The sequence below is a fragment of the Salmo salar genome, chromosome 04 (assembly GCF_965601325.2).
Source record: "Salmo salar chromosome 04, fSalSal1, whole genome shotgun sequence".
NCBI classification, from domain to species: Eukaryota; Metazoa; Chordata; class Actinopteri; order Salmoniformes; family Salmonidae; genus Salmo; species Salmo salar.
Window position 1 is genome coordinate 51,486,973 of NC_138294.1, and position 13,691 is coordinate 51,500,663.

Consider the following 13,691-nt stretch of genomic DNA (forward strand, 5'->3'; position numbering starts at 1 on the left):
GTTCTTGGGTCAGTTAAGAATAAGAGGGCAATAAGCCTCAACAAGAGATCTGAGAGAGTACGTAGAATTACTCTGGCAGTTTCCACAAAACAAGCTGGTACATTAACAAACTAAGCATAAATGAGTCCTAAACTACACTGTCTAGAAACAGTGAACAACAGCTATGTCCAGGCCAGGCCCAGTCCAAACCCTGCACCGATCATAAAGCATTGTAACATTACATACTGTATAAACATTGTTACAGCACCACATCAACCCAGCTATTTGCTAGATGAGTGGTTATGCCTGCCCTGACATGTGAAGCCCTCCATGTGAAGCCCGACGTGTGAAGCCCGACGAGTGAAGCCCGACGTGTGAAGCCCGACGTGTGAAGCCCGACGTGTGAAGCCCGACGTGTGAAGCCCGACGTGTGAAGCCCGACGTGTGAAGCCCGACGTGTGAAGCCCGTTGGAGGAAAGATCATTGACATATATTTGACATTTGTATAATTTTTTGTCCCATTTTTCATGAGCTGAAATGGCCGCTCTAAAATGTGCAGTTTTGATACGTCACGCTATTAAAATAAATATTCAAATAAACTTTGTCACCACACCTTGTTATTGGATTTTCAACATTGCACAACCAATTACATTTTTGTAAACTTAAGTTGACAATTTTATTTTAGAAAATGATTGGCACCCGGAGCTAGTATTTGGTTTCACAGCCTTTGGCCAAGATAACTGCAGACAAATGCTTCTTGTAGCCATCAATAAGCCTGCTGCACCTTTCTACTGGCAATTTGGCCCAGTTTTTAGCACCAAACTGCTCTGTTTCTTCAATGTTTGAGGCGTGCCCTCCACCAACTGCTGTTTTCAGATCTTGCCATAGGTTTTTGGACAATGGGTTGAATATTGGACTCCAAAACAAAACATGATGCCTTGCGCACGTTGCCAAAGAGCTCTAATTTTGTTTCATTAGTCCACAGAACATTTTCCCCAGGCTTGTTTAGGTGGGTTTTTCGAGAAGTTCAATCAGGGTTTCTTGTGTCTCCTTCAGCAGTGGTGTCTTCCTGTGTTTACCAACGACCAAATGAAACATTCAAAGAAAATAACATCCTCCCTTCAATCAAACATTGGGGAGGTTCGATATTGCTGTGGGGTTGCTCTGCTGCCTCTGGTACTGGGGGCCTTGAATATGTTCAAGACATCATGAAATCAGCAGATGATCAAGTATGGCTGGGAATTGCCTGGGACCTCACTATACGATATTATCATGACACTTAAGTGCCGATACGATTTATATTGCGATTCTCACGATTCTTACAATTCTATCTGTGATTTATTGAGATTCCATGGTCCAAACATATTGCTCACCATACTGTATGTCTGCTGCAGAGGGACAAGAGAGACATGAGAAATTGAAGTAAAAGTGTTGAAACAAATTGGCTCCCTATTTAAAAAGAAGATGGAAAACAAGCTATGATAAAGAAATACTGGACTTTTGGTGCAGGTACAGCCAACTAACGCAGAAATAATGTTGCGATATTCTCAAAACGATACAACGTCCCAATATGTAAACGAATCTCTATTATCAAGGTGTTTTGGAATGCAATGTTCAACCCAGTGTCCAAAAACTGTATCTCTGGTGAAGGTTGTGGGTCATCCAAACACACATCAAAAGCACCCTGGAATGGTTCAAGAAGAAACATTGGACTGTTCTGGAGTGGCCAGCGAAGAGTCTAGATCTGAATCACATCCATAACCTAAGGCGAGAGCTCGAAACAGCAGTCGGACACCTCTCAAACATTGAAGAATTAGATCAGATCAGTATTAAATTAGATCAGCATTATCTCAGTTTGCTGCTGAAGACTAGGCCAAATTGCCAGTAGAAAGGTGCAGCAAGCTCATTGATGCCTACAAGAAGCACGTGTTGGCAGTTATCTTGGCCAAAGATTCCGCAACCAGGTACTACCTCCAGGGTGCAAATAATGTTGTCCATGCCTTTTGTCTTTATTTTCTAAATTAAAATTGTAAACCTACATTTACAAAAATGTCATTGGTTCTGCAATGTTGAAATCCAATAAGATGTGGAGACCAATACGTATTTGTTTATTTTTGTAACTTATTTGATAAGAGATAGGGAGTTATTAAAGAAAAGTGCAAGGGTGTGAATATATTTGGCAGCAACTGTATGTCAACAATCCTTACTCCAAAGGACTATTCTATGGATTACATTTCGTGAACATCCCCCGACTCATGGTATTTTTTTTTGTCTGGGTTTCGTGAGGAATCACTCAAAAGACTTTAAAGGAATAAGTCAAGGACTGGGGTCAGGTAGTGAGGTACTGCGGGGAGAGTAGGAGTTCCTACTTGTTTGTAGCGCCAGATAAGCCATGCTAAACCCTGACTTTGCCCTCCCTACTTGTCAGACAGCCAGCAATTGTTGAAACAAGGATTATCACTACACGCCCATAAGCAAGGACTAATAAGAGAAAAAAGCCTAGCACTTAACGCAGTATCCAAAATGAAGCTGTTATTTCAATGTTGGAAAGGGAGTTGATAATAAGGCTTTTTCAGTGACAGCGAAGGGCAGATGAAATACACCAAGGAGGACCACTGGTCTCTCTCCCTGGGGTTGTACAGGGAGTTATGAAGTCAGAAGAGAGGATCAAACTAGATAGAAAATCATTTTAAAACCAAAAGGACTGCTAATTAGACCATACAATGAGTGTACAAATCATTAGGAACACCTTCCTAATATTGAGTTGCACCACCACTTTTGCCCTCAGAACAGCCTAATTTCATCGGGGCATGGACTCTACAAGGTGTTGGAAGCGTTCCACAGGGATGCTGGCCCATGTTGACTCCAATGCTTCCCACAGTTGTGTCAAGTTGGCTGGATGTCCTTTTGGTGGTGGACCATTCTTGATACACACGGGAAACTGTTGAGCATGAAAAACCAAGCAGCGTTGTAGTTCTTGACACAAACCAGCGCGCCTGGCACCTACTTCCATAGCTCATTCAAAGGCACTTACATTTAGTGTCTGGCCCATTCACCCTCTAAATGGCACACATACACAATCCATGTCTCAATTGTCTCAAGGCTTAAAAATCCTTCTTCAACCTGTCTCCTCCCCTTCATCTACACTGACTGAATTGGATTTAACAAGTGACATGAATAAGGGATCATAGCTTTCACCTGGATTCTCCTGGTCAGAGCAGGTGTTCTTAATGTTGTGTATTAATCAGTGTATTTCACATTTACTATGGAGAGAATACATGTATTAGAACTTTACAACAGTGCAAGCTAGTGTTTCACCTTGTTTGACCCCGCGTGAGGAGGGAAGAAAATAAACAACCATGATAAAAGGATAAACAGCCTAGATAAACTGTCTAGGCAGGTTGGTAGACTGCCATGCTCTGCAGATTGTTCCAACTGTCCAGTAAGGGGCCAGTTGAGTTATTAGTGTCATTGAAGTGTCTCCAGGTAAAGTTTATGCAGGCTCAGATGCAGCCTCATAAAAACCTTGGCATTTCAAGCTCTCTCTCTGTCTGGCAGGGCTGTAGTCACCTTAGTTGCCCCCAAAGACATAACACAGGGTGTTCTTCAAAGGCTAAGAGAGAGAGAGCGAGAGCGAGAGAGAGAGAGCAAGAGCAAGAGAGAGCGAGAGAGCGCGTGAGAGAGAGAGAGAGAGCGCGACAGAGGGAGAGGGGGAGAGAGAGAGAGCGCGCGAGAGAGGGAGAGAGGGAGAGAGAGAGAGAGAGCAGGGCTAGACCTGTCATCACCATCAGACTGTCAGGGAGCATGACTTCACGGTCTATTCTGGTCCAAGGCTCTTGTCTGGGCTCATTTGGTCCTGTGGTTGGTGACCTTGAATATTGTCCTTTAAAGGAGAAGTTTACCCAAAATCCAGAAACTACCAAGTGATTCCATACATTGAAACTAGTTCAGTGGAGTTTGCACTCTCTCCTTGTAGTGCTGTAATGAAACAGCTGTAAAAAAAAGGGGGGGGGGGGGGTCACATGACTCGTGTCATTGCTGGATGCATGCCTCGCTCTGTTCCATTGCCAGTAAAATCATGATTAAAAGATGTGCCCTTACACGGAACTTGATGTCACAGATTACATTTTTGGGGGGGAGAGAAGGAGCTGGTGCAAAAGATGATAGAGTTAGGCTTATCGCAGGTAAAGTTAGTTACAAAAAGTGGATAAAGAGTTGGCAGCAAGAGCAAGCTGGTGTTCGGTCCCTGGCTCCACTTTATACAGGAAACCAAAGGAAGAAGGCCCCAGATTTGACTGTTTTCCGATAAAAGATACGGAGAGATGTAGAAGACGGTTAGTAGAAATTCAAAATAGTAAATACAATGTAAATTCTCCTGCAGCCAACCTTGCATCGCTGCGTGTGTGTAACAAGCACTTGAGTGACGATGCATGTGAACGAGATATGCCATTTGAAACTACGGGGACGGAAAACCCGAAGGATACTACAAGACACAGCTGTCGCCACTGTGTTTCCATGGACTGGATCTGGCGCAGTGCCAAAATACAAAGGTGCGTTTGAGAAGAGAAAGTGACAAAGCATGCGTGCGGCAGTATGTAGCCTAGCCTGATCCTTAGCGTTCAAGGTGTTCTTATTGTGTTGTTACCATAGCACCATATCATAAAGACACAGGCGTAGGTGCTCTACAGGTTAGCATATGTGCCCTTTGTATTTATGACAGGGGGGGGGGGGGGGGGTTGAGAGGCAGTAAACATTGTGTCACCTTACATTGCATAATAGAATACATCAAAAACATTGTGATGAATAAACATAGACTAAATAGTGCTTGGGGCTATTGTGAAAACATTAACTCACTAACGGTCCCGCTCATAGAGGTTGATGATAAGCGATCATTCAGTAAAGAAAAGTTTAGATACTTACTCGTTCGATAACTGTCCATTTGGCCCAGCTGGATCAGGGGTGCCCCTCCATTTTTGTTTTTCAGGACCGTTGATGTGGGCAGATACATCTCAGTGGTCGCAAAAGCAGACTAACTGCTCTCATCATCATTACGTTCCTACATTTCTGTAAGAATTGTAGTCACTTATTTGAATTCTCTGCAGCACAAACTCCACTGATCAAGTTTCAATGTATAGAATCACTTGGGAGTTTTCTGGATTTTGAGTCAACTTCTCCTTTAAGAGTTGTCCTAACCAGGCAGGCACCACAGCACCGCTCAGTGTTCAGACATCTAATGAATGACTGATTTCTGTAATTATTAACAACACTGACCTCAGTGTTATAAAGCAGTGATAACCATCACTTACATCAGCATGCCCACGTTGTCTCTGGTAGTTGATACACCAACCCACACGGCTTTGACCCACCACCACCGAGACAGACAGAGAACATTACTTACTGGCTACCTCCAGCGAGGCGTTGTGGCTGACGGCCTGGCCCAGGTAGTTACGGGCCACACACACGTAGCTGCCGTCGTCTGGTTTGCTGCGTCGGCCGTGGACGATACGTAGGAAGAAGAGGGAGCCGCTGGGCAGCAGCATGCGGTGGGAACGGGGGTTGTCCCGGTCTGTCTCCACACGCTCCCCGTCCTTGTACCACTCCACCGTGGGGGCAGGACGCCCCTCCGCCTTGCAGTTGAGGGTGGCTGGCTCCCCCTTGGACACAATGAGGTCGGAAGGGTGCTCCACTATCCGGGGAGGGGAGTCATCCTGACGAAGACGAGAGCCTGAGAAAAGAGGAAATATGACATGAGATTTATATTGCATGTGTGTTGGAGCAATCCCTGTCCACAAGCACAATGATAATCAGTAGCTCATGTCATGTCCCAAACATCACTCTGTCACATGAATTAATTCCTCAGCCTTATCCACCCTGAGCCTAATGCTACATTCATAACCAAGTGGGAAGATGGTCATTACCAGTTGTGAAGTTCACGTGCTTTGAACCCATTGGCTAATTGCCAACTAATGGCCAACAAGCTGCGTCAACCATAAACTAAAATTACAGCTATCATATGCTTGTAAACAAATGATAGTGTTAAAAAAAGATACGAATAGATTGCTTTTATAAATACTGTCTTGGAAATGCTGTTATCAAGGTCATTTCCTTAGTAAGTCACGTCAGAAGTCAGCATTTTGGAGAAGTCGGAGCTCATGGATGATCGACGAGTTTCCCACTAGTAATTACCAGTTGGAGGGGCATTCAAGCGGATATTTCCCAGTCGTATGTGGCAAATACCACCTTCCCACTTGGTTATGACCACAGCACTACCCATCACCCATAGGCCTGGGCCTCTCCCTTTTAACACACACAAAACTGTAGCACTCAGAGGAAGCATGTATCAGAAGAACTAGCTTATTAGAGTCTAGGGAAATAGAAACTACGTGGAGACTATATTAATCACACACACACACACAAATCTCTTACACACATACAATACACACACTAGCTATACATATCTCCAATGATTAGGAAGCCACACTGAGCCACAAACGCACACACCCAGCAGTACCTACAGTACATATCAGTCTCAGCAGTTGTTCCCTTCAGCAGCAGCAGTAGGTTTACAGTAATTAGACACAGTGCATTATCATTGCTGTGCCGGTGATTGTACCAACTGTAATCCTGTCTGACATTCTAATTAACACACATTGTCATGGGGCAGACACAATGTTTCTGTATTGTTTAAGGGCCCAGAGTCCCAGGAGGCAAACCACAGCAGTAAGCTGAGTTGACGAACAGAGGCCTTATTTTAGCATATCTTAGTAAACACGTCTTCCCTAAAACCTCCACTAGGAAAACAACAATTGGTTTATAGCTGTGAGAGTATGATACCAGTATGTTCTGAGCTATAATATGAATATAAGAGGGAAAACCTAATGCTATTAATGACATTTTCAATATGGACTATATTATAGTTTCCAAGGCTCTTTCTCTATGTTGATAAGAGAGAAATTGAATTTAAATTTAAATTGAGAGAGAGAGACGTTTACTTTGAAACATCTACAACCCCGCTAAAGGAATGTGATCATATTGAACACAGCGAAAGCGATTCCGGGCGATTCTCTCTTGTGAAGTGGCGAAGCGGCCGGGTCTAGCTATTAATCAACTACCGTTCGTCAGAAGCCTGCATCATAGTCTTTGATCCTGCTGTCGGCACAGTAACGCAGCGATGCCCTTTGGTCTGCTGACTGTAACAGAATATCTCTGGATCTCAGAGAGAGAGAGGAAGAGAACACTGCTGGTCCAGTGTGTTTCATTAAAGAAGGCTTTGAAGTGTTCCCATGGTCTGTCATGGGGTTCAACCCTCCCTACTAAATTATTTATTTTATATATATCAGGGGATATTTATTTAAGGAATTACACATTAGCATTCTGCTGGTTAAGTGGTACAAAGCTGCAGAGGCTGGCTGATTGGGAGCTGGGCAGGCAGTGGGCAGCCGGACAGGCAGTGGGCAGCCAGACAGGCAGCGAGCAGCCGGACAGGCAGCGGGCAGCCGGACAGACAGTGGGCAGAATGAAGGGGTAAAGCTCCATTCTCTGCTCTTTCAAAAAAAGGTATTATGAGTGGAGAGGGAGCATGGAACCCAGTCCACCAGGACCACAACACACACTCTCAGCATGGATCCCTACTCTGAGTATCATCCATCACCACACACACACACACACACGCCACACTGCAAACAATCACACAATCCTTCTCTTTCTCCTCCTATTCTGTTTATCTGTCACTCATTCCACAGTGCCCTGGCCTCCTGAGTCCCTCCCTCCCTCAGGGGACATAAGACAAAGGCTCCTCACTGTGCTCTGTGTTCCGGCCTCCCTCCCACAGCGGACATGAGACAAAGGCTCCTCACTGTGCTCTGTGTTCCGGCCTCCCTCCCTCAGGGGACATGAGACAAAGGCTCCTCACTGAGCTCTGTGTTCCGGCCTCCCTCCATCAGCGGACATGAGACAAAGTCTCCTCACTGTGCTCTGTGTTCCGGCCTCCCTCCCTCAGGGGACATGAGACAAAGGCTCCTCACTGTGCTCTGTGTTTTGGCCTCCCTCCCTCAGGGGACATGAGACAAAGGCTCCTCACTGAGCTCTGTGTTCCGGCCTCCCTCCCTCAGGGGACATGAGACAAAGGCTCCTCACTGAGCTCTGTGTTCCGGCCTCCCTCCATCCTTCTATCCTTCCATCTCTCCAGATTTAACTAATTTGCTTCACTGTTACGACTGATGAAGGACATTTGTACAGGTTCTACTGTAGGTATGCTTACTATTTCACCAGATCCACTTTGGCATTAAAGGGTTTAAGTGCTGAACTAAGTGTGTGTAGTGTGATTCTCTGTGTGGTGTGTATCTATACTGTATTTTTGTGAAAACTGTGGAGGGCTATGTAATGGAAAAGGAATTTGAGAGGATAGACAAAAAACAGATGATCTAAGAGAGAGAGAGAGAGAGAGAGAGAGAGAGAGAGGGGTTGGAGGGGGAGGAGCAGGGGGGTAATAATGTCCAGTAACTGCAGCCATTTGTGGGTGGTATTTCACCTGTTTTACTGCCTGTTGGGAGCAGGAGGTTGTGATTTGGCTGCTCTTTCATGTGGCTAAGAGTGGTTCACACAGTGCTGACTTAAAGCGTCCGCATGCTTCCCATCCGAAACAGTTTGCGCATATACTGTGTTATGAGAAATATGGCAGCAAACCTCTTAGTTAAATGTAAAATTGTGCGACTATGATCTCCTCAGCAAGAACATCAAAATTAATGACAGATTTCCAGAGTTATCTTAGATTAATTTAGACTATTTTGAAGAAGTGTATACTGGCTATGGCGTCGCAAGATGGACAAAGAGTACTATTGCCGCTTTTCCAAACAAATATATTTTAAGGGAGTATGCGAGGCAAAGATGTTCACTTCACCTAGCCGAGTTCTGCTAGGAGCAAACTGAACCTGCAGACCTGCTTACAGTGCCTGTAGTGGCCCTGACTGGGGAGTTAAATCGTTTATAAAGTTTTTATGGGGATATGATGCTGTAGTGTAGAGACAGAGTCCTAACTCACAGACCAACACCAGAGAAGCTGCAACACATTACTCTACAGAGACTGTGGGGAGAGGAGCAGGCACACTACTTAAATCACACAACCAACATTTCAGCCACATACATACATAGTATCAGTCAAACGTTTGGACACCTTCACATTCAAGGGTTTTTCTTTATTTATACTATCTTCTACATTGTAGAATAATAATGAAGACATCAAAACTATGAAATAACACATATGGAATCATGTAGTAACCACAAAAAGTGTTAAACACTCTTGGCATTCTCTCAACCAGCTTCACCTGGAATGCTTTTCCAACAGTCTTGAAAGAGTTCCCACATATGCTGAGCACTTGCTGGCTGCTTTTCTTTCACTCTCCTTCTTGGTCAAATAGCCCTTACATAGCCTGGAGGTGTGTTGGGTCATTGTCCTATTGAAAAGCAAATGATAGTCCCATTAAGCACAAACCAGATTGGATGGCATATCGCTGCAGAATGCTGTGGTAGCCAAGCTGGTTAAGTGTGCCTTGAATTCTAAATAAATCCCTGACAGTGTCACCAGCAAAGCACCCCGCACCATCACACCTCCTCCTCTGTCCTTCACGGTGGGAACTATACATGTGGAAATCATCCGTTCGCCTTCTCTGTGTGTCAGAAAGACATGGTTGTTGGAATCAAAAATCGCAAATTTGGACTCATCAGACCAAAGGACAGATTTCCACCAGTCTAATATCCATTACTCATGTTTCTTGGCCCAAGCAAGTCTCTTCTTATTATTGTGTCCTTTAGTAGTGGTTTCATGGCAGCAATTCAACCATGAAGGCCTGATTCCCGCAGTCTCCTCTAAACAGTTGATGTTGAGATATGTTTGTTACTTGAACTCCGTGAAGCATTTATTTGGACTGCAATCTGAGGTGCAATTAACTCTAATGAACTTATCCTCTGCAGCAGAGGTAACTCTGGGTCTTCCTTTCCTGTGGCGGTCCTCATGAGAGACAGTTTCATCATAGAGCTTAATGGTTTTTGTGACTGCACTTGAAGGAACTTTCAAAGATCATTACATTTTCCGGATTGACTGACCTATCCACAAATGTACATTTAACAACGCACACCTGTTAATTGAAATGCATTCCAGGTGACTACCTCATGAAGCTGGTTGAGATAATGCCAAGAGTGTGCAAAGTTGTCATCAAGGCAAAGGGTGGCTACCTTGAAGAATCTCAAATATAAATATATTTTGATTTGTTTAACACTTTTTTGGTTACTACATGATTCCATATGTGTTATTTCAAAGTTTTGATATCTCACTGTTATTCTACACTGTAGAAAATAGTAAAAATGTACTACAAATAGTGATGATATACAACAGAGATGCTATGACTACAGTGCAGTATGTAATTCCACTGGCTCAACAGAATTCTAGACACAGTCCTCACTGGAAGGGTGTTGCTGGGAATTTCACCGAAAGAGGGCATGCAGATCGATCAACTGCTACTTCAAATCAGCCTCACCCTGAATCACACGCACACACATGGGTACACACACACACGACCATTGCACCCCATATCCCCCATTAGGTTGTAGGTAGAGGGAAACAAGGGGCTGATCTATGGAAAGATCGATAGCCTCTACACTCTCCACTTCATCAGTGGGGCCTTCGGGAAGTAAGATGGGACAGAGGGCCAAGTGGTACAGTACTCTTTCCTCGTGTTGCATGGTATACCGAAACGCTGGCACTTCTCGATACTTGGTACTATACTTTTTCTTACTTTCGGTACTTCTGTCAAATGTGTCTCACATCGTCTACTGACTGAGAGAGGATCAAGTCTGTCTTTCAGTGTAGCTGATGTCCCCTTATAGCGTGATAGCACCATGACCTGCTCCGCTTACTTCTTGCTAGATCTAGCCTGACATGAGGAACCACTGAACTCACTGGGAATCTGGGCTGCATCATCACCTATGCTGCACAGAAGTTAACACACTTGAATAACGCAACACGGCATGTAGAAATGTTGAAACTGCTAATTACTGTTCCCAAAACAATATCCAGAATAGGCTAGAACACTACAACACAAGAAGATACTAGTAACTTCCAGCTTTGAAGGCTAACTGTCCTTGTTTGCTAACAGCTGAAGCCAATTCACTACCCTAGTACCACAACACAACATTTTGCTGCTTACAAAGCTGATAGTCACCAAAAATGTTATTCATTCACTTCGTCTCCTCCGCCTTACGTCTCTCCAAGTCAAGATCGTCTTTGATCAAGCCTCGAACTGACTTTGTGTGTGAATGACTTTATGGGTCTTAAAGAGACAGCGCACACTTTTATAAAATAAGAGATTACTTATTCTATACAAATGTTGTTGATCAGTACGAGAAAAGTAGTCCCAAATGGAAGGTAAACAGATAGTTTTTCATCTGTATCCTCGTGAAATCAGCCAAAACAAGCTCAATAACTCAATGCATGCACACATTTCTATTGAATATGCATTCACTTGTATTGTGAAAAGACCTAGGCTACATCTTGATTTACCCAGTTTATCAAGATATTTACATTCAAATGTGTAGTTAGAATGGTACAAAAGTCAAATTGATTGTATAATTAATGCTTACATAACAACATTTCCTACGTAATGATACTGAACTTAAAAGATCTGTCTGGATTAAATCCCATTCTGTGACTTTGGCTAATACGCAAAACATTTTTGCCATGGTATCATGTTGGTATCAATTATCGTGATGGTATCGAATATCGTGATACTAAACCTGGTATCGATAAGTCAAAATTCTGGTATTGTGACAACACTACTCTTTCCTTTCCCAGTAAGGATCAGTACTCTGGCCCCTGGATAACATTTAAAACATACCAGGTCAGAGAACCTAGAAAGATTGTCTTGTCTTCCTGAGAACACTGATCTAATTGAGTCTTACAATCCTGAAACAATGCACAACATAATTATTGGGTGTTTTTCGAAGGCAGGTGAGAGGGCGCCGTCAAGCATTTCAAATGAATACACACAAACACAAACACATCCACACACAAACAACTCCAAGGTGAAAAGATAGCAAACCAACCACCTAGCCGCAGGGCAAAATCATACATATTTCATTTGAATTACAATTAACACTCCGTGCAAACATATTCAGAAGGATATAATAAATTGCGAGGAGAAAGGCAGCCAGGCTCCCCAGTTGCCTATTCTCTGCACGCTCTTTGTTTTGCTTGTTTTAATTGTGTTGGGTTTGTGCCTAAGGGTTGGAGAAGCTCCCTGAGCTGGCTGGTGTATCGCCCTACCACAGGTGGCCTTCAGCAAGACCAGGCTTTATCTGCAAAGACCCAGCAGCAAGACAGCACGTAATCAACAAGCCACACACACACACACACACACACACACACACACACACACACACACACACACACACACACACACACACACACACACACACACACACACACACACACACACACACACACACACACACACACACACACACACACACACACACACACACACACACACACACCAAAGGTCATTTGTAACAGCTATGCCAGACATACACTTACTTCATATGTCTGTCAATCATCCCTGAGGCTGTTCTGCTGTAGTGACGGGAATCAGCTTTGGTGTGAAGGATGAGGGGATAACGAGGGGAATACGAGAGAGGATGGGAGGAGAGAGTGAAGGAGGGAGGACGGCAGAGGTGAATCTCCTCTGTCTTTTCAGAACTGCCCTGGGTTCTCTTTCCAGGAACAGACAAATAGAATGTGAAATCACACATATGCCATTAGATAAAACCAAGCAGGAGACAATAGTATTGTTTGTCCACTGACTGGGAAGAAGATCTGATATCCAGCACACCTTCTACCCAGGTAATGTATGGATGGATGAATGAATAAGTGGATGAATTAATGAATGAATTAATGAATGAATGAATGTCAAAACAGGCATCCTCATCTTAACTAAACCGCCAAAAGGACCAGGCAGTGACTGTCTGAGCATATGTTGAATATTACATCGCTGTGATCAAGTGTGGTTTCACGATTCCGTTGGTGGGCCTGAATCAGTACATCCCGAGTAAGTCCTTTACGTTCCTGTGTCTCAGTTTACCAAACACGGTGTGATGCCATGAGCGGGGTGATGCAAACACACCACTTAAAGAGATGAGATATCAACCGCAAATCAAAGCACTGCACTGGGGATTACACTGGCTGCCATCTCTCAATGAAAAGTAACTCCTCCACAGGTAGAAAACCACATTATTGCTCATACACACACACACACACACACACACACACACACACACACACACACACACACACACACACACACACACACACACACACACACACACACACACACACACACACACACACACACACACACACACACACACACACACAAACACACACAGGGAATGAGCCATGAAAACTGATCTGGCGATAAAGCCGTTCCACTAGCAGCAGGGTGAAGAGGTGTAGCGTTGGGTTACAGTTTCTGGCCCAGCTTCACACACACACCAGGCCCTCTAAAAGCACTCCTTAAACAATGCACATTATTGTCTACTCGCTGGTTCCCTTAACCCAGGTACTTGAGTTGCGGTTGGTGACATTGACACGTGTGGAATGCTTTAGCCTCTATGTCACCCCCTGGTACCGGTGACGCCGGGTATGACATCACCCCATCACATGG

At 44.1% G+C, this 13,691-nt stretch overlaps 1 protein-coding gene across 3 annotated transcripts in view; it reads right to left on the reverse strand.

The window, feature by feature from the left end:
- The window catches only part of LOC106603264 (roundabout homolog 1), a 220,748-nt gene that overhangs the window by 118,516 nt on the left and 88,541 nt on the right, over positions 1-13,691 (reverse strand). For 2 of the 3 annotated variants that reach the window (XM_082974526.1, XM_082974527.1), the window contains one exon: positions 5,378-5,704. In XM_082974526.1, coding sequence (XP_082830652.1) covers positions 5,378-5,704 — 327 coding nt within the window. Of the gene's footprint in view, positions 1-5,377; positions 5,705-11,195; positions 11,285-13,691 lie in introns of those variants that run through there. The other variant, XM_082974528.1, reaches the window with a different exon arrangement.